The sequence below is a fragment of the Chelonoidis abingdonii genome, chromosome 1 (assembly GCF_003597395.2).
Source record: "Chelonoidis abingdonii isolate Lonesome George chromosome 1, CheloAbing_2.0, whole genome shotgun sequence".
Classification (NCBI taxonomy): domain Eukaryota; kingdom Metazoa; phylum Chordata; order Testudines; family Testudinidae; genus Chelonoidis; species Chelonoidis abingdonii.
Window position 1 is genome coordinate 86,447,403 of NC_133769.1, and position 22,236 is coordinate 86,469,638.

General features: G+C 41.0%; 1 protein-coding gene across 2 annotated transcripts in view; it reads left to right on the forward strand.

Moving 5' to 3' along the window:
- Nucleotides 1–1,094: 1,094 nt before the first annotated feature.
- PLEKHG7 (pleckstrin homology and RhoGEF domain containing G7) overlaps nt 1,095–22,236 on the forward strand; it is a 47,897-nt gene continuing 26,755 nt past the window's right edge. Inside the window, exons 1-8 of one of the 2 annotated variants that reach the window (XM_032765088.2) lie at nt 1,095–1,239; nt 2,960–3,000; nt 8,353–8,448; nt 9,441–9,590; nt 11,759–11,854; nt 16,419–16,514; nt 17,122–17,235; nt 20,141–20,315. In XM_032765088.2, the coding sequence (XP_032620979.2) occupies nt 8,374–8,448; nt 9,441–9,590; nt 11,759–11,854; nt 16,419–16,514; nt 17,122–17,235; nt 20,141–20,315 (706 nt within the window). In that variant the 5' untranslated portion in view covers nt 1,095–1,239; nt 2,960–3,000; nt 8,353–8,373. Of the gene's footprint in view, nt 1,240–2,959; nt 3,001–8,352; nt 8,449–9,440; nt 9,591–11,758; nt 11,855–16,418; nt 16,515–17,121; nt 17,236–20,140; nt 20,316–22,236 lie in introns of those variants that run through there. The other variant, XM_032765106.2, reaches the window with a different exon arrangement.

Genomic DNA, 22,236 nt, shown 5'->3' on the forward strand with positions numbered 1-22,236 from the left:
ATCAACCACTTCTCCGAGTCAATATCTTACCAAATATCACGCTGTAGCCAGTTACTTTAATAACTAAAAACTAAAGGTTTATTAATATAAAAAGAAAAGAAGAGAGTTATTAATTGGTTAAAGGAATCATACACATTACAACTAGTTTCACAGTTTGCAGGTGAGAATAATAGCAGTGATGTTAAATCTGCTAACTTGTAATAAGTCTCTCTCATTCACCCATTAGATTGGGGGTCCTCAGTCCATTGTTCAAAGCTCTCCTTTGTTAAAAATCATGTCCAGAGATGTGGAGCAGGAATGAAGACAACACAGTCATGTCACAGCTTGCAGTTTATAGCTCAGTCCATGTGCATGGAAAGTTACTGGCTAACATGGGGTCCAGGTTCACATGAGCATGGAAAGTTACTGGTAAAAGACGGAGTCTTAGATCACATGTCCTTACATGCCTTGCTGAGTCATCAGATGTTTTCAGGACGGTCCCTGGAATAGTTGATTGTTCTTCAGGCTGGCTAGTGTTGATGAATATCTGTCTGGGGGTATCATCCAGGAGCACCACATGTGCTTGAGATACAAATACACAGCAAATATTCTTAACTTCGGATACAAAGATGATATATGTATATAAACAGGATTATCAAATTTAGCAGATTACAACTTTTGCGTTTATACCTTACATAACATACTTTGTATCAGATTTAGCGAAATTGTGCAAGAGTGGTAACACATTAGTGATAATACGGTAGCGTACACCAGGTTATCATTCTTTGTATATAGCATCACAAGTAGTGGGGGAAATTATGACAGCACTGTATATTTTAATACTTTGTCTTTCGAGACTTCTTAGGATGTGTCTGGCATGCCTGTTGTTTTAGGAGTGACAATGTTAGTGCCAGCAAGTGAAAGCAGGGTTTTTTCTGCATGGGGTCCAGTTTTCTGCTCATTAGATTACTGATTTTTTTAAATGCATCATACAGAGCCCAAGTGTGCTTTTGGGTTTTTTGCTTGTGGTTGCTTATTATTAGCAATGAGCACTAAATAAATCACCTATGTAATACTATTAGGAGAGGCTCTGAAGTTTTTTCTCTTGTAGTTCATGTAGATCAGCAGAACGCAGACGTAGCTCTGTGGTGGTAAGCTTGCCCGGACTTGAGGTGTTCCCTGGAGACCTCCTAGTGTCAGATGATGCAGCTGACTACCTGCAACGCTCACCGCTGCTGCTAAATGCCGGTCAAGTACAGGGTGGGTTTTGATTCTTTTAAACCACGCATAAATATATATATATATTTTTAAAAAGTTAAATTATACTTGGAGCATAAAACCAACATCCCTCAGGATTCAAATATTCACAGCTGAAACTGCCAGGTGCAAATATGAAAATTCACTGTGGATTTACTCTTATCAGGCTTCTTTGCTGATCAACTGTATAATACAGCTGATCAGTGAATTCTGCCTACAGTGGTACTGGTGTTTAGCATCATTGTTAGTTTATAAGCCACTTACTCCAAAAGAAAGTCTATGAGATAAATAAGGTGAGTCAAACTATAGATCTCAGAGGCTTAATATTCCTAGTGCTTGACACTTCACTGCTTTTCTCAAGCCCAAGCAAATATAGATTGTTTTTCTTCGGGCTAGTCTACACTACTGTGCTACATTGGCACAGCTGCACCACTGTAGTGCATCTGCTGAAGATGCACTATGGGAGAACACTCTCCTGTCAGCATAATTACTCCATCTCAACGAGAGGCAGAAGCTGTGTTGGTGGGAGAGCATCTCCCACCAACTTCGCACTGGTGTGGACAAGGCGTAGGGCCGTGTAACTTGTGTCACTATGAGGGTGGCTTTTTCACACTCCTGAGCGATGTAAGTTACATCAACTTAGGCAATAGTGTAGACAAGTCCTTAGGTTCTTTAGCCTTTAAAAAGGTCAGGACTTAGGCTAGGTGTAGTGAGCTATTAAGGAATATCAAATGATGCACAGTCCTATGGGATATAATTTTGGAACTATTAAATTGACTGTTGTCTAAATCATGATTTTAAAACATGGTTTTGAACTTCAATTTTAATGCAATGATACTTAAGCACATGTGTTCATGAATCAGGGCCTAAGTTATTAGGCTGTGTTTACATGGGGAAATTTACTGGTATAACTATACAAATATATTAAGTTATACCAGTATAACTATAGAGGTATAATTAGGCTGGCAAACTTATCTATGTCTACACTACCGCCGGATCGGCAGGCAGCAATCGATCCAGCAGGGATCGATTTATTGTGTCTAGTCTAGACATGATAAATCGACCCCCGAACATTCTCCCGTTGACTCCTGTACTCCAGCTCCGCAAGAGGTGCAGGAGAGTTGATGCGGGAGTGTCAGCAGTTGACCTACTGCAGTGAAGACACCATTATAAGTAGGTCTAAGTACATCGACTTCAGCTATGGTATTCATGTAGCTGAAGTTGTGTAAATTAGATCGATCCCTTCCCCCACTCCTAGTGTAGACCAGGCTTAGTGGACAAGCCCTTAGATGCTGTAATGAACAGCTATGCCTAGTGTTCTTGAAAGTTGAATGATGTCATTTTAAAGAACTAATGTGAAGTCTAATTGATCATGTCATTGTAAGAAATTAACTTGCAATCCTGTAGCTCGGTTTTTAGCAGTGCTGAGCACCTGCAACTCACATTGACAATGAGAATTGTGAGCACTCAGCAGCTCTGAAAATCCAGTCATTGGTACACATTACACTTGCACATGGGACCTGTTCAAAAAGCCATCAATGGGTTTAGCTCAACCTCACAAACTGCATGTACGCAGCTGATAAATTTTAGTTAAGTATACATTATTTCTTCTTCTTAAGAATGTTCTTTGTCTTCTTCAAAAAAAAGAGCCGCAAAATAATATTAATGATCTTCCTTTTGTTTTTATGCCCACCAACTTATTTCTTTTAATTTTATCCATTAGAGTCCAAAAAACCAAGGTGGCCATTTGCCAGAAAAGGAGCTGTGAGTATTTCAAAACATAATTTTTCCTCTAATAGAGTTTCCCACAGATTAAAGCTGTGAAAGGTTAACTTGGTTGTTCATTTTACTATCTCTGAAGAAAGACAGAGGGCCGGTGAAATTAAAAATAAATGTCCCAGTTCAGCCAGGTAATCTGTGGGGTGATCTACCCCCTACATAGGTCTCAGCCTGATTTCTAATAGATATAAATTGGTTTAAGCCCTGAGCGCAAGGCTTAATAACACTTCCAAAATTTTTGTTGGCTTTAATTACAAACATTCTAGCTATTCATGCAACCGTCTAATTCCTTTTTAGTCTTGTAAAGCTCTTGCTTTCTTATGGCCACATGTCACTGAGGCTAAGAAGTTTACAATGGGACTACTCGAATACTTAAAGTTAAGTACCTATTAAAGTATCCTACTGTATTGGAGTCAAAAATCACTTCATTAGTGGCGTTAACTTAAAGAAACATGCTGCAATGAAACAAATCTGATGTGTTGAAATAAAAACTATTTACCAATAGTTGAAGAGCCCTGCTAAGAACAAAGCCAGCCTAACTCTGTCTCTGAGGTCCCACTTCTACAATGCAATCTGCTAGTACAGCCCTTGTTCCTGATCCATTTGTGTATATCAAATTTCTCAAGTGTCTCTGAATGAAATAATATATGAATTGCTACTGAAAGGAGCTGCTGTTTCCACTTGTAGATGTATATGGGGTCATTTGAAAGTTAGTCACCTGCCTATGCGCAATTAGGTCTTGGGGGTTTTTTATTGTGTTTATTGTCAACAAGTAATTTTGAAAAACAATATTAGTCCCAAACTCAAAATGATCTTCTGAGGAACCCAAAGATGTTTGAAGTGAGCGCTTTAACGTTAATCAAAGATTTAAAATTAACCTACTGCTCCTTTAGGCACTCAGTCAGTACAGTGATCAGGGCTATAAGTACATACGGAGCTACACTGATGGCTCAGAAAGGTTAAATTAATAGTTTACCAACAAGTATTTCACAGTTCATATATTTGCCAGGTGAAATCCTCTGGCCTGTGTTATGCAGGAGGTCACACTAGATGTTCTTAATGGTCCCTTCTACCCTTACACAGTACACGGCAGCACATATACTTGAAATGTTAGAAATGGGGTCAAAATGTTACAAAATAGGGGTTGAATCCCACTCCCTTATTTGTATGATTAACCCCCTTGAAATGCATGTGGCATTCACATGCGTAAGGGCAGTAGCTTCAACCCCTCGGTTGGACTATGAGTTAGAAATATGATTTAAAATATAGAAATGGGATGGTTTGGTGAAAATTAAATGGCCTTTCCCTAATTTTTTTATTTTACTTTTCTATCTAAATTTGGTTCCTATAGTTAATAAATAAAGCTTTAACAGGCAATATATTTTTGTAAAGTATTTATTTTCTATGTGACAATTTCCTAATGTTAGTCAAGGTTGTTTTACCAGTGGCGTAATCCTGCAACGGAGTTTATGGATCTGTTCTGACTTCCTTCAAAAATTCCCATAACAAGACGATTATTTTCCTTGGTATACTTAGTAGGGCCCAGATCCTGCAAACCGATGTGTGCAGGCAGACCCATGTATCCACATTGAATCATAGAATTATAGGGTTAGAGGGGACTGCAAGGGTCATCTAGTCCAGGGGTTCTCAACCCTTTTCTTTCTGAGGCCCCCCAACATACTATAAAAATTCTGCAGCCCGCCTGTGCCACAACAATTGTTTTCCTGTATATAAAAGCCAGGGCCAGCATTAGGAGGTATCAAGCAGGGCAACTGCCCATGGCCCCATGCTGCAGGAGGCCCCATGCTGCAAGAGGCCCTGGGAAGTTAAATTGCTTAGGCTTGGGTTTCAGGCCCACTGTGGCAGGGCTCCAGCTTCAGCTTTCTGCCCTGGGCCCCAGTGAGTCTAATTCTGACCCTGCTTTGCGGACCCCCTGAAACCTGTGTGCAATCCCTGAGTTGAGAACTGCTTATCTAGTCTAACTCCTGCCAAGATGCAGGATTTGTTGTGTCTACCATCCAAGACAGATGGTTCTCCAGCCTCCTTTTGAAAATCTCCCAAGGCCCGTCTGTTCCATTGTCCTGCTGCTCTTACAGCTAGAAAGTTTTTTCCTGAGATTTAATCTAAATCTGCTCTGCTGTAGTTTGAACCATTGCCTCTTGTCCTGCCCTCTGGGCAAGAGAGAACAACTTTTCTCCATCTTTTTTTATAACTATTTATTCACTTACACATGGACTCGGATCTGGGCTAAGATGATTATCTTTTGAGCCATGTCTTCACTTTGTTCTCATTTTGTTCTCTCTGCATGAGCACAAACATTCCTGTTTATTTGTCAATTTAGACCTCAGTTCAGCAGGGCAATTAATATGTGCTTAAATCCAATTGGCATTAGTGGAATTTAAGAAATTAGGACAGAGCAATGAAACAAGTGCGGACAATTTTCAGAGTGGTTTTTTCAATAAATAAAGCAATGATAATTCATTTGAAAAACTTCTGAAGCATTCTCCTCTCCTCCCCGCCACCCACCACCCAAATACCAATGGGGAATAAAAACTCTTCCTGTAACTTCAATACCAGATGTTACCAAACTGTTTAAAATAAATATTTCTGAATATATGGCTTGCATTATTAAACCAGGAAAATGATGAGGATCCCATATTTTCTGTACTGTTTCAGTATGTGCATATATTTTTTCACATAAATAAATAACTAAACTATGAAAATGTTTTTCCATAGAGGATACAATTTCTGTATCCTTGTTTATACCAGTTCATTGTCCCATTTTGTTTCTTTAGTAGCAATATAGTAGTTACCATAATATTCACTGTCTTTGGTTTCAGATGGTAATAAATGGTCTCTATAATTATTCTCATTAGTGACTCCACTGTAGGAGGTTCAAACCAAACTCAGATTCCTATGCTGCTATGGTAGCTAATGAGGCTTCAAACTTCTTTGTCCCTCAGAGCAGTAAAAGCGCTATAGAAATCTGTCATTTTATTGTTATTAAATCACACACACACTTGAAATGTACTTCTCTGTTTAGGGTAAAGTTGAACTCTAAGGGAAAGCTGATTTCTGTTACACCACTGTAGATGCAGATTGAAACTTTATTTGAACAGACAGGTCAATAATCACATTTTAAAAAAAGATCAACTTAATTTCCTTTCTAGGTTGCCAACCACAACTAAATTATTTTAAAATATTAAATACTTTACATTTATTTTACTTTTATCTGCTTAGGTTTTTTATTTTTTCATTGGTTTCCTAGCAGCTTGGATAATGAAAATACATGAGTAAATTTCACTTTTAGTTAGTCAATTTCACCTTCCTGTTCTCACAGTTAAGGATGAGTGAGCAATTTGCACTGAATAATGTCTTTCTTTTTCTGTTAACTAAATTCTCAGTTGTATTTGTCAAAGTTATTCACAAATTTCTTGACAAGTATTTCTATCTCCAATCAAATAGCATGTGAGAGTTTGTTGCAAATATTAGGCATTTTAACTTCAAAATCATAAGAACATAAGACTGGCCATACTGGGTCAGACCAAAGGTCCATCCAGCCCAGTAGCCTGTCTACTGACAGTGGCCAATGCCGGGTGTCCCAGAGGAAGTGGACATAACAGGTAATGATCAAGTGATCTCTCTCCTGCCATCCATCTCACCCTCTGACAAACAGAAGCTAGGGACACCATTCCTTACCCATCCTGGCTATTAGCCATTAATGGACTTAACCTCCATGAATTTATCTAGTTCTCTTTTAAACCCTGTTACAGTCCTAGCCTTCACAATCTTCTCAGGCAAGGAGTTCCACAGGTTGACTGTGCGCTGTGTGAAGAAGAACTTCCTTTTATTTGTTTTAAACCTGCTGCCCATTAATTTAATTTGGTGGCTAGTTCTTATATTATGGGAACAAGTAAATAACTTTTCCTTATTCACTTTATAATCCTTACAGTTATAGGTGCCAATCCTGCAAACACTAATGCATATATAGCTCAACTACTTGAGTAGTCTGCTTGAGTTCAATACATTAGTAAAAACTGTGACACTGATATCTGTCACATTCTATAATCTTAATGGTTGAAAGCCAATTTTCTAGATCAGATATTTGCTTTTGTTGTCTTTACTTTGTTTAAAGGTAAATAAATTATTCACATGTTAATTCTTTAAAGGCATAAATAATTGACTACATTATTATGGTGTTAGTCTGCCAGTCTGCTCTTTTTGAATGGGACTATTTGCATGTTGAAAGTTAAGCATGTGCATAAGTATTTGTTGGATTGTAACCTGCAACTGAGAATTTTGAGGTTCAAATATTTAAAATGTGCAACAAACACAAACAAGCTATTCAAATGGCAAGAAACATTTGTTGTTAATGTTGATGTTCACTCAAAAGTGAGTTCACTGGGATTATTCATGGACGTAAAAGTTAACCACACGCCTACATGTTTGCAGGATCAGTGCCTTAATTAGAAAATGCAAGCAATATTGTTTCTGCTCACTGATAGAACATCTTATGGAACTGACCATCACAGATCAAACTGTGAATTTCAAATATTATAATGAAATACACATTTCAAAAGGTCCTTTTGGCAAATATTCCAGCATTCATCTTAAAATTCATTTTTGAGAGTATGAAGTACAAGCCCCCAAATGGTCTCTGAAAGCAAATATGAAACACAATCAAGTAAACATTCACTTTGAGACTCTAAAATATTTGTGGCACTAAGCATAATGCTGTGAGGTCTGGTGTGCAAATGCTGCAAGCAATGTTTGTTCGCTTTTTTAAAATCCATTGATTCTTTTATTATTATTATTCATTTCATGGAAAAATCTCTTTTAGGGTTCATAAAATCTTATTTTTTCAAAAAAAAAAAGCACCTTAAATGTTATGGCAAATTTGACCAGACAGTGTCACTTTAAATGTGTAGTTTATTAAAATATTTTGAAAAAACTTATACCCGCATAGATTTCCTGGTCACATATCACTGATTTTTGCATGAGCAAAGCAAACTGAGTTTATTCCTAGATGGGTTTTGAGAATAGCCTATTATCATTTGTGATATTCTGGGTTAGCAACAGTCAAAGATTAGCGCACTGTACAACTCAATCTCATTGTACCAAAGAGCCACCTTGACCTTGGCTCCCATCCATATCCAATATGTAGAAGCAAATGACAGCACTGCATCTGCACTCCTTTCACTGGCTATGTGTACAGGGGTTGTCAAAGAAACCAAACATTAGGGTGAGGTCCTTGCAGATTAAAATAAAATTACTGAAGCTAATAAGCATATTATTTACCTCTTTAAATTATAACGTGTAGAATTTATCTTTTAACAGAGTAAAGACAAACAAAAGCAAATGTCTGATCTGAAAAACTGTCTTTCAACCATTAAGATCACAGACTGCAGCGGATATGAGTTTCACAGTTTTAAGGTAGTGAAATACTCAGTGTACTACACTGATAGTCCCCTTGTTTCCCTTCTTTGTGTCCCTTTTAAAATTAATCTTTTCCATGCCAGTAATCGACATAGGCAGTCTATGTGCAGAATCTGTATATAAATTTAGAATATAATTGTTACAACAGAAGGTGGTTAGTCTTGTGGTTAAGACAGAAGTCTAGGAGACAGGCGATTTGGGATTTATTCCCAGGTCTGCCAGGCTTCATGTGCCCGTAGTCACTTAGGGTATGTCTACACTGCAGCTCAGAACACTAGCTTCGCTCAAACTAGCACCCTAAAAAAGAGCAGTGTGGCTGTTGTGCCTTGGAAGTGGCTCAGGCTAGCTGCCCGAGTTCAAGCCGCCTGAGCCGGTGGGTCAGAGTTTGAAGGGCTAGCCTGAACCCCTCCCCATGCTGCAATGGCCACACTGCAATTGTTAGTGTGCTGGCTCAAGCAAAGCTAACTCGAGTGTCTCCCTCCACACAGGGAGGCTCTCTCCCAGCTGCAGTGTAGCTACACTGTGAAGGTCTCTGTTCCTTGATTTCACCATCTGAAAAACAGGTAGAATAACACACCTCTGCTTTAGAGGGATGATGGGAGGTTAAATTCAAAAATGTTTGCAAACCATCCTGAGATCCTTGGATGGAAGGTGCTACATAAATGCAAAAAATTATTCTGCATTATTATTATTATATATATGCTTGGTAATACTCAAGAGTAAAATGTCAAGATTTTTGTTTTTTAACTATTAAACATCCAACCAAAGGCTGAGAACTGTTGATATCCAGGCCAGGTTTACTTGGTCCTACCACAGCACAAGGGGCTACACTTGATGACTTCTCAAAGCCTTACCTTTCTCTGATTCTGTTATTTATACTGTATTTTAATACATTGCATAAAGATTGCCGCAGGTTATGAATCATTCAGCTCTTTTGCATGAAATGTATAAGGTTTTTTCCTTCCCCCACCCCCTCCTCCAATCAACAGAATAAAACTTGGCTTGAAATGATGATAACTCAACAGACTGAGGAGAAAGACACTGATGATCCATTAGAAATGAGGAAAAAAGAAGCTATGTGGGAGCTTTTTACAAGTGAATGCAGTTACTTTCTGGATCGCTTACTGGTTCTCAGGACGGTAAATTTGGATTTATTTCTCCAGTAGATTAAACATGGGGCTTGTCCTGCCATTAGTGGGGCAAGAAGAAAGTCATCTATAACCTCTCCTTCTTTATATCTCAGTGGAAATTACTTGTACTTTTGTGCTGTATATTTTTGTGCTCCTCGTGTCTTGTTTTCTAAACCTGTTTCCACAATTCTCTGGTTTTCGTTTCATCCTGATGAAATCTTTTCCTCTGTGTACCTCTTCTCAGTGTTTTGCATCAATCTCTCTTGGTTCAGTGCGTTCTGTACTCCCAGTAGTATCAGAGGTCATTTTAGTCTGTCTTTCACTCTCTCTCCACTTCCCCTTTCAGACTCATAATGCTATACTTTCCATTATTCCTAGTCCATTTCATTTTGTACTCCTGGCTTTTAATAGCTTAGCTTGAAGAGGACTAATGGGTTGTAGTTGTGTTATCCAAATTAGAACTTGAAAATGCAAAATTCTAGTATTGCAGTAATTCTAGTATTTCAAGCTCTCCTCCCACCCAGCAGAAAAAATAAAATCAAACCTAATCTTATCCTGAGGAAAATTAGGAGCATCTTCAAAATTGAACAAACTGTGGTAAGGCTGCGTGACTGACAGTTAGGCCACACAGTATCCCTTTATACATGATAAAGGAAGATGTATTAAGAGGATTTACACACACACACACACACACACTCTCTTAGTTTCACCATCTCTACCACTGGTTTCTCAAAGGAAGGATGGTAGGGTCCAGGGAGGAATTACATTTTAAAAAGCACGTTTTATGCTGAAAAAGTCATTTAGTCATAGAAAAAAATGCTCCAAAGTCAGGTGAATGAGGAAGAACACAGAGAGCTCCATTATGGTGGTCAGAAATGGGGAGAGGGCGGTTATGGGACAGTTGGGAAAAGTCAGCATGAAAGTGTCCTGCCATCTAAAACATTTGTTTAAAGAGTAGAAGTGGTAGAGGATAGCTGAGGAGCGGGTTCTCCTGCTAGGCAGGGGGTATTACAAGGCAAACAGACTCTGTGGTGATGAGTGAGAAGTAAAAACCTAGAAAGAAAGGCAAGTAGACACAGCAGTAGGCCTCATGTGGCTCCCAAATTATACAGCCTCCCCTCCCCCATACGTTCCTTCCCATCCCCCTTTTTAATTATCCTTCAGCAGCGAAAACAAACGTGCTTATGAAAGAGTTTGGCAACTCTCACAGTTCCATTTATTTCTTGCTGCTCTAAATATTTCTCACTATTAAATGTTCTTGTTCTAATCAAGCTCAGCCAAGATTTGAGACTATGGAGCATTTCCTCCTCAAGCGGTTTTTTCTCCTCAGGCTCTCAGATCATTAGTTCATGGCAGCTAGACCAATGCAGGGATAAGCATTGGCATTCACTCTCTTCAACCCTCCCCTAGCACCTTGGGCAGCACCAATAGGCATTTTATTCATGTTTTCACGTAAAGCCATTTCCGTTAAATAAATTATATTTCTCAGCTCATTTTTAGCTGCTTTGGGGCCATTGTTTGATAGAAATCCCAGTAAGTCAGTGCAACCCCCAAAGAGCCAAGCTATAGCAGCTGGTGTGTAATGTATTCAGTATTCATTCAGCACCACTGAAAGTCACCCTAAAAGAAGAGAAACTGAACAAGCCACCCAGCCTCTCAAAGCCTTGGCCTTACAGCCATTCAGCTACTTAGTGGCAGTCTTCCACCCCTCATTCTGGAGCATAGAGAGCAGCAACCTGGAGGTAGACGGAAAGAGTTGGGGTGGGCTTAGATTAGAGGACAGAGTTCATGACTACCGGGTCTTCAATTGCATGGATCTGTGGGTATAAACCCCCGCATACAGGTCTAAAGAGGCTTCAGCCCCCATTCCTGACCACAGAATAGAATAACTGCCATGGTGGGGCTACGTTTCAGTCAGTGGGCTGGCTGCGTATGGATTCTCTCACGTCAGTCACTGCATAGTTCCTGCCCACAACCCATTATTTTTAGGCTTTGTGCAGGCCATAAAAGACTTGCTCCTAAATGGTGTGAGCCCAGCCATTTTGTAGTCTGCCAGTGAAATTACGGCTTATGAAGGACTATATGGTAAATCTATCTGCCCTCTGTAAATTAATTGGTTTGTTAATGTTGAATTAATGCAGATAATAAATAATATGGCTTTCTTGTCTTTTTTAAAGATATTTGTGAATACACTCAAATACCTGCAAAACAACGAGTTCCTCATGGATGTGGATGTGTGGGGACTTTTTGGGAACTTGGAGGAGTTAAACCAGGTGAGGGGAAACAAAAGAAATCTCATTTAGATCAAAAACTGAGCATAATTAAAAAAGAGGAACAGACCAGATTTCAGGACACTAAGGACACTTTCCCCCTCCCTCTTTGGCAAAACAATTTGGGTGAGGCATCATCAGTCCAAATGATTTCATGAACAGGCATAGAGCCATTGGGGTTTTGGTTATGGCTGTAGTCTGATTGTTTCCTGTTTTGAATTAAATGTCATAAGACGAGTTTGGAATTAGCTCTTTAAAATAGAGTCTTGTTAAATCATGAGTTTTGGCAGTCTTCAGTATACAAACATTAAGGCAGAACAATCACAACAGCCAGATGCATATAACAGTGAATTTCCTGTCTCCAACGAGTGCATAGACATGAAGTGTCTGCTACAGTATGGTCCCTTTGTGCTACTCCATAAGGACAAAGGGAACAGAAACCACTCACATCTCCCCAGCCCGGGATTCCCCAGGTGATATGCTTGTCTCGTGTGCTACTCACCGTGCAGCTTCTGGGGCAAGGTGGAGAGAAGACACACCCGGAATGCTCTGTGGTCTGTCTATTCTCAGTTGGTGGCCAGACCCCCTGGGGACTCTTTTCCAACGTGTGCAAGTTAAAGTAGTCTCTACACTGCTCTGACTTGTGCTGGGGCCAGGAAAAGACTCAGGGATCCTTAGCACCACCCACCCTGAGTGTAAACTCAACAAGGCAGAGAACCTGGCCTAAGATCTCCATTTTCAAAGGACAGCATTCTCTGCAAGGCATTTTAATGCCAAGACTGCAAATGATAATATCTGGCATTCCTTCAAGCTGAAATAGTTGTTACCTAGCATTAATGGGAAAGCAAAACTCTGTCCTACCTTTGACAGCATCACATAAGACAGAAGAAATTATTTCTGAACTGATTCTGTTCGCTGAATATAAAATTATCGGTGTAAGAGCAATTACATCACCCTGATTGAATAGGGGGTAGCGTTTGGGTACAGTTTCTGCCTCCATCAGTGAATGGGCACTACAGAAGATGATCACTATGATCAAATGTTACTATATTAAGAAAACTGTGTGTTGCAGTTTTCCTCCTCAAAGTTACACTTCCCATGGTCATTGACATCTCATTTTTGTTGCTCTTCTTCCACCAACACAGAGAGCGTTTGCCTTCTGTAATAAGGATTGCAAAGATTAATCAGTGTCCGCACAGTGGCTTGAACACACAGAGGGCTAAGTATTATTATTAGAGCTTTATTGGTGAGAGGCAGTATGAGCTAGTAGATACTGACAGTCAGAAGACGTTGATTTTACTCCTGTCTGTGCCATTGGCTTGCTGGGTGACGTTGGCCCAATCATTTCATCTCTCTGTGTCTGAATTTCCTCTCCCACCCAATATCTTTCTTGTCTATTTAGAGTGTAATTGCTTCAAGACAAAGCCCTGATTTTTACTCTGCTTATGCAGTGCCTAGCCCATTGGGCCTCTATTTAGTCAGAGCCCTTTGATGTTACTGTATGCATTCTTCATTCCCTTTTGGGATGGGGCAAGGGTCGTTATAGCCCCACGACCATGTCTGAGTGACTCCCTGGGTCCCAGAGTAGTGCGGCCTAACAGCCAAAGTCAATATACTGACCTTCTCTATCAGGGAGGGGTGGCCTAACAGCCAGAGTCAACAGAGCTGCTCTCACGATCAGGGCTTTGCGGCTTAGCAGCCAGAGTCAATAGAACTGGTAAGATGGGCCACCACCCCAGAGCCGGTGGCAGCCAGGTTAGGGGAACCCAGGCCCTCCCTCTCCACCGGGACCTAGCCCAGGGCCCTTTCAGTAGCAGGGTTGCCCGCCACCAGCTCAGGGATCTGGCAAAACACGATGAGCTAGTCTCTGGTTCTACAACCACCTCCCCACAAAGGCCAGGTCTACACTGCGACTTTAAATCGGTTTAATGGCCGATATACCGATTTAACGCTGTATCCGTTCACACGACGTCGTCATTAATATCGAGTTAAACGGCTCCTTAAATCGATTTCGGAACTCCTCCCAAACGAGAGGAGTAGCGCTAAATTCGATAGTGATAACTCGGATTAGGGTTCATGTGGACGGAAATCGACGTTATTGGCCTCCGGGCGGCATCCCAGAGTGCAGCACTGACCGCTCTGGACAGCAATCTGAACTCGGATGCAGCGGGCAGGTAAACAGGAAAAGCCCCGCGAACTTTTGAATTACATTTCCTGCTTGTCCAGCGTGGAGCTCTGATCAGCACGGCTGGCGATGCAGTCTGAAATCGAAAAAGAGCTCCAGCATAGACCGTACGGGAGATACTAGGTCTGATCGCTGTATGGGGAGACAAATCTGTTGTATCCAGCTCCGTTACAGAACACGAAATGCCAAAGCGTTTGAATAAAAAACTGCAGGATACACAGCGCTGCGTGACAAGCGTAACGGGAAGCCAGAGACTCAAATGGACGCTCATGAAGGGAGGGAGGGGGTACTGAGGACTCCAGCTATCCCACAGTCCACAGCAGTCTCTGAAAATTATTTGCATTCTTGGCTGAGCTCCCAATGTCTGTAGGTTCAAACACAGTGTCTGGCGTGGTTCAGGGAATAGCTCCTCAGTTTATTTCCCCCCACCACCACGTGAAAAAAAAAAGGGAAAGATTGCTGTGCTATGGCGTTTGCTCAATGCACTCCGCGAAAAAGGCGCCAAAGGGTTGTCTGCTGCCTTCACAAAGGGAGGGGTGAGGCTGTACCCAGCACCACCCGGGGCAGTGTTTTCTGCCCCATCAGGCACTGTGCTCTCAACACGGAAGTGGGAACTATGGGATAGCTGAGGAACAGCTACCCACAGTGCACCGCTCCTGAAATCGATGGTAGCTTTGGACCATGGACGCAAACAATCGATTTCGTGATCCCACTGTGGACGCGCTAAACCGATTTTATTAGATCTGTTTTGTAATATCGGTTTAAGCTAATTCGAAATAATCGTGCAGTGTAGACGTACCCAAAGATTCCCTGGGTTGCTTCCAACCTGCTTCTCCACGGCTTGTCGTCTCAGGGTTCCCATGATCTCTCCTCTTTCTGTGGCATCTGGAGCCTTGGGGTCATTGGTCACCACAGTCTGGCTAGCCTCCGCATTGTGAAGTGCCAGCGGTCCTTCAACAGAGCCTGCAGCACACGTCCTCCCTTTCCAGTGGTTTGCCCTGAATGAGCTGGGCTGTTCCCTTTTATACCTGGTCTCCAACTGGAAGATGCCCAGCAGCATTGAGGGGGCATGACCTCCTCGGCCCAAAGAGAGGAATTAATCCCTGCAGTTGCAGTGCAGGGCATGCATGCCCTGTTACACTATAATACGATATCATAAAGAAAATAATAATTGTTACTCCAAGAAGTGACTTATGACCTCAGTTCTCCCTGGCCTCCCTACAGAAACAACTGATAAACTAAACATCAGAATAAACATGCACCAAGTTTTTGCCTGGCCCTATCATGGTCTGAGACAAGAGAGGGGGTTGAATTATATGTAGGTACAGGATGAACACTGTGGAGGGTTGATTACGATACAGTCATGATTGAGTGTTATTTTTAATACCTTTTCCATTATGTTTTTTTAAATCTTTGCATGTGTATCTAATATAGTAACATCCATTATGGTCAAATGTGCGGAAAATGACACTGACACTCTTGCCATAAAAGAATATGTTGTGAAATATATAAAATACACCTTGCCAACATGCTAGAATGCATATTGTACAACGAGCAACTCCCCGAAAGCTATGTAGGCCCACAAATTTGCTAAACAAAATGTAGTGGTTAAAATTAAAATCCCAGCATTTTAATGTAGTTCACTATGGTACTGGAGTTACAGCAGTTATTTTCGATTCTGTCTCTACAGGAATACTGTAGATCCCTGATACCACTGCATGGTAAATGTAGATTTCATAGTAAATTTTTCTTTGGATGCACAAGATGTGGAGATTCAGATAGAACCACTAGAATCTAAGTGAAAATATTTAAAAAAAACTCAATTTGGGAGAATGCCTTGCTTGCAAAGGCAGTTTTCACATTCTGGTCCCTTTGCAGTTTTAAATAAATGTCTTTCATTAGCTTCAGGAAATTGATATAAGATTGAATATAAATTACAATCGCTTTCCAAATGAGTTTGAAGACCTCTTAAATCACATTGCATCTACAGTGTTCTGTCACATCAGAGCAGTGTACAGCATTTATTTCTGTAATTCCCAATGTTAATTTGTGTTTAACATTCACATTAATTATGTAGCTACTGTTGTAAAATAAATGTAACTGGAAAAATGTAATCTCGTTTCATCATTTTTGTTAAACAGTGCTTGACAAGGCCTAAGTGTGTGTTTATAACAGGATTGTGTTAACTATAGCACTTAGACCATGATTCTGAAAGGGACTGTGCGTGCCTGCTGACTTAAAGTCAGCCAATGGAGCTTTGTGCAGGTACAGGACTCTGTTGGGTATGGAGTCAGTTGCAGGACCTGGACGTTAAAAAGATTTAGTGGTAAAAATAAAGCTCAGAAGAGCAGACAAACTATTTTTTTTTCTTTTCTTGACTAGGTGAGTCTCAGTTTTGTGACTGATTTTTTCAAAATTATAAAGGACCATGTCACTGCATCTGAATCCTCCCTGGATTTCATCTCTGTACTCACAAAGGTAACATGATCAGAAATGCTCTGTAGTAGGACTCTGAATGTAGTGCAGAAAGTATGTGAAGGTGCTTTCTTGGTCACATTACACTTTTACTAAAAGACCTAGATCATCTATTAGGAGGAATCAAGCTGTCCAATGGGAGCTTCGGAGAAACATTCATTCTTCTTTCACTCACTGGGTGAAATCCTGGCCCCGCTGAAATCAATGAGAGTTTGCCATTAACTTCACTGGGGACAAGACTTCACCTCAGATTTGTAAGTGCCTCTAACACACGTTGATACCTTAGTACATTGCTAAATATGAGGCTATGCAAAGCTGTTCTGTAGCCTAGCATTTTTTTTATCATCTACTTTATTTTTCCTGCAGTAAAGTCTCAACACAACAGATGCCCGTAGATACTAGAGTTGTGGCAGGATTCTTTAAGAAAGCAGTTTTCTTTGGCAAGTTTATTCTCTATTGTAGCTCAATCTTCCCTGTTATAATCAAATCTCCAGCAAAATGTACCTTATAAAAGCTAAGAAAAGTAGATTGTTTACCCCATTGTTTTGCCCCTCACTTTGACATTCCTCTTTTTCAATCTTGTTAAACTTCTAAATCTTTTGTCTTGCAGTATTTTCAAGGTAACCTCTGCCAGACACACCAGATTTACTGCCTTCATTACACCTCAGCCATCTTTTACTTGGAGAACCTGAGACAGAGAGATGATTTTGGAATCTATCTGAAAGTAAAGTGTTGGTTTTGCTCTCCTTGTTGAGTCTTCAACCATCCTATCTTGTCTTTAAAAACAAACTGGAAAAGCCTATATTCTATTTCAGATAACAGTCTATGCCTTTTTTCTTGAAATGCTAACGATACCACAGGTTTAAATATATTGGGTGGAATCCTGGCTCCATTGAAGTCATAGGCAAAATTTCCATTGACATGAGCACCTTCAATGGCACCAGGTTTTCATCCACTACATTCATACAGTGCTTTTCCAGTGGCAACTGCATTTTAATGCACATTCAATTAGTGCAACCTGTAAAATAAAGAATTATTAGATGTTAGAACTAGCTTCTAACCGGGGCAGGTCAAGCAGCTGGACTGTTAATCCAAACCTGTCATATGTTACTGCTTATCTCAGGGTAGGAGCAGCAGGGTTGGCCGATGCATAATGTCCTATGATGTCTGCTAACACTTGGATCACAGTGAAGCAGTTGACATAACTAAGTACCTAATGCAATGATCCCCTCTTGGGATTTCCCAACAATGAGGGCAGAATCTAAAATAACTGCCTGTTTTTAAGGGGTTTGTGGATTTTCTGTCTTATGTTATCTGCTCAAAGATCAGAGCTTGTACCAAATCAGATTCTGTGACTTGCATCTACACAGTCCATGACAGTGAGCCTCCAAACAGGGGCGGCTCCAGGCCCCAGCACGCCAAGTGCATGCTTGGGGCGGCATGCCGCAGGGGCCGCTCTGCCGGGAGGTCCACTGGAGCTGCCTGCCGCCATCCCGGCGACCGGCAGAGCGCCCCCCGCGGCATGCCGCCCTGCTTGGGGCAGCAAAATGTCTAGAGCCGCCCCTGCTTCCAAACCTGGATCAACAGACTTGGGACTAAAATTATCTGTGTAGATGCTGCAGCTTGGGCTGGATCTCTGAAGCCTAGGAGGGGCATGGGCTTCAGAGCCAAAGCTCCAGCCTGAGCCTCATCTTAAAAGTGTTGTTTCCACAGCTATTTCTAGCACAGTAGCCAGAGCCCCGCTGGTCTGAGTCTGTCCATCCAGGCTCTGAGACGTGCTGCCATGGGCTGCTGCTTAGGGCCAGACTGTGACCCTGTTACTGCCATTAGTGACTCTGATGAGTAGTTATGTGAGCTTCAGTGGACCTGTTCTTACAAGTAACTGCTCACCAGTGCAAGGAACAGGTGCACACGCCAGCCCTTAGGGACATTTAAAATAGAAACATAAAATGTGGAAGCCAGAAAGGAACCAGCCACTCCAACAATATGTGCAGACAGGGAGTAAGTATTGCCAACCTCAAGCATTCCAAAATCATGAGTCAGAAGATGGGTTTAAAAATCAAGCAATCTTAAAAATAATAAATATGGGATTTTTTTCATTTCTCTTCTTATTTTTGAGCCTTTAGGATGTATTCAGGTTACATCTTCAAGCTTTTCTCTGCAACCAAGGGGGCTAAAAACTTACTTTTAAAAAAATGAAAGCTGAGATTTTCATATAATCACTTGACTCCAGGAGCTGCTGCTTTAATGAGAACACCAAATAGCATGAAACTTATACGAAACTCACAAGAGCGGCACACCTGAGAAACAGGAGATTCGAGAGGCTTGTGTGTGAACTGGAGAGGCTGGTGTGGTGGTTTTGTAACTTAAGTTCTGTCTTTATTTGAAGCCATGTTTATAGTCACATGGTCATATCAGACTTTAGAAGCACAGTGTTCAGAATAAGATATGCGCTTTATTACTTCATTCTGAGTCTGAATTCTCTTTGCAGATGGAAGTTAAAAGTATATGTATAAACCAAGCTAACAGCACCAAGCACATGAATGTAATGAAAGAGGATGGTAGTGCTTTTGCATGTTTTTGTGAGCCTGTGAGAAGGGAGTTGGTAGATTTTTCATTGAACCCAAGGGAGAACACTTGAATGCTTTCCCCACTTTTGCATATTTATATCTCTGTGACCCATCTGGAAGGGAAGAGAATCTCCTTGAGTGCACAGGATGGAACTAAAACAGCAGCTTCTAGATGTAAATGTCATTTTTACCACTTGAGATACATTTTGTTTTACTGTATCTGAAACCAGTTAGGAAGAAGAGGGAGACTGGGAGGCTAGCACAACAATACTACATTTAGCGGCTTGGCTTTTCCCTGTCACGTAGCTGTAGCTCCATTGACTTGTCCTAAACTCTTGCCAAGCTTGAAGAGTTATTGTTTATGGACTTCTAAAGTGAGCATGAGTGATCAAATTCTGCTCTTAGTTACACCGCATATATCTGCAATTGGTGGTGTTAATCCAGATTTACACTAACCAAATTTAGTCCCCCACAGACTGCATGGGATAGGGCCCTGCCACTTTTATTTATCTTTAGCATCACATAAACCAGTAGCACTACATAAATACTAAATAATGGACATCATCATTTCAAACTTGCTCAGCTTTCAGATTTTACTCTATTTAAATCTGAAAAATGAGCTCACTCTTATGGACAGCTCCAGGGTGGTAGCCGAGTGTCCTGCCTCTACTAGGGGCATTTGGGGTCTGAATAGCTCTCATACCACCAGGAGTCCCCCAGGGGCAACAAATACACATCTAAGTGCAAAACTCACTCACTGAGATTTTTCTTGATAAGATTAAATGGTATAGTGAAGAAACGTATTATTAGGAATTAGTATAATGCCTGAAATGTGAAGTTATCTATACCAAAGATTAACCTGTGGGACTGATTCAGCTCCTCTTGAAGTGAAAGGGAGTCTTTCCTTTGACTTCACTGGGAAGTGAATTGGCTTCATCGCAAGTGGATCCCCATTTCATTTCAGTCAGTTTATGATGCAGCTAATTGCTTATTAACGGCTTGGTCAGAAAGCACCATGAGGTTGTAGATCCTAAAACAGTCTTCCTTTATATTTAGTAGTGGTGTGAACAAAATGAACAGTGCAAACGACTACATCTGCCAGAATTGCTGGTGGCTCCATTACACAGACTGACCCGATATCCCCTCCTCCTTAACAACATCTGGAAGAGAAGTACTGATGCAGCACAGAAAGCCACCATCCTCTCTATTAAGGAAAAGGTGGAAAAGTCCTTACGTAAGTAGCTGAGATTAAAAGTCAAATTCTCCATTTAGCATTTTCTCTGGTGAGGGTTTACGCACTTGAGGTTCAAATGTAAATGAGGTTGTTGTTTTTTATTGTTTGAAGATCTGTTTGGTGGCATGAAAAACTCATTGTGATCCCTTTGAGTCCTTTTCTTTTTCTCAAAATTGCCTGGTACCATTCTCATATTGTCAAAGTCTTCCTTCAGTATGGTAATGCAGCACATAAATCAGTCAGTCACTTGTATTCACAGAGAATCATTTGCATAGATATGCTAACAGCTGAGAGCAGTTCACAAATGGGAACAAATCAAGGAATATCTTAAACAAAGAGGTCTTTGAGATGGACTCATGTCTGGGAAGGATTCAGAGGGTTTAATCCTTAATTCCACACACAAGGGGCATATCATGTCAACAACCTTTCTCAGAATGACAGTCTTTACATTTAAGAGTCCTGTGGCACCTTATAGACTAACAGACATATTGGAGCATGAACTTTTGTGGGTGACATGCATCCGACGAAGTGGGTATTCATCCACGAAAGCTCATGCTCCAATACGTCTGTCAGTCTATAAGGTGCCACAGGACTCTTTGCTGCTTTTACAGATCCAGACTAATACAGCTACCCCTCTGATACTTTACATTTAAGGTACCTAGGGAGCCATCTCAGCTAAGGAAAACTTTCTCCAGCTTATGCAGAAAAAAATGGATGGGTTTTTATACTGGATTCTATTTTACATAAATAACCAATTCATTCAGTCATTTCCTGGAACCCACAATTTGCAGCTGTAAATATCTGATAGCTCTGAAGCTCGTTATAAGGCAAACTTATTCTCCAGGGCCCCGATCCAGCTCCCACTGAAGTCAATGAGAGTATTAATACATAGAAAGTGAATACACCTACTGGCATATGCCTGGACCAGTGATCTCTGCCAGGATTATAAATCAGGGAGTGGCTTTGGGCCACTTAGCCTGTCTGCCTTCATGTCCTCATCTGTGACATTACAACTTACCTGCCTTGCTGGGATGGCATGAGGGGTAACTTTACCTCCAGCATTCCCTTCCTTGCTGAGTGTGTGTGTGCACACTGCAGTGTTGCATGCAAAATTAGGAGTCATATTGAAGTTTTGCTTTTTAAGGCCCTGATCCTGCAGACTAACTAACACACGTGCTTCACTTTACACACTGTGACTAGATCTCCTGAGTCCCAGTCCAGTGCAGTCCAGTGCGTGAATCACAAAACCATCCTTCCTTTTAAAGTTTGTTCTTAAAGATTCTCATTGATTCCAATGGCTTTTGAATCAGACCTTAAATGATAAAAGCTAATTTACTCTTAATTAAACCAGTAAAGAACTTTCTCATGCTACTGGAGTCCAATCTGGAATATCGGGGGGTTTTAATGAAGTTTAAGACAAAATAATAAGTGAATCTTTAGAGTCAGACATTTTTCCAGTATCAAACTGGTACCATGACATCCAACATATCACAACAGGGTATTCAAACCTGTTTAAACACATGGGATGAAATCCTGGCCTCACTGAAGTCAAGGGAAGTTTTGCAATTGACCTCAATGGAGCCAAGATTTCACTCATAGCTTACAAAACTTTGGGCCCAACCTTGCAAACCTGAAAGGCCCAGCTCCTCAAAGGGTTTTAAGTGGCTAACTCTGGTTCCAGGGTTGCAACCTGGACTGTGGGACTGCTGAGCCCTCTGTTCCACCAACCTGGGGTATTCCTCTCACACTGTGATGCCATTGTCAAGCTACAAAACTCTGGCAGGTACTGCACTTACACAGACATCCACACACCCAGCTGAGTTCATGAATGCTTCTCTCAGCCACTCATGAACCAATAATAGAGAGGCTCCAGCCAATTCTCCCCAGTTCTCCAGCCTTACATCCCCAGCATATATTGTCA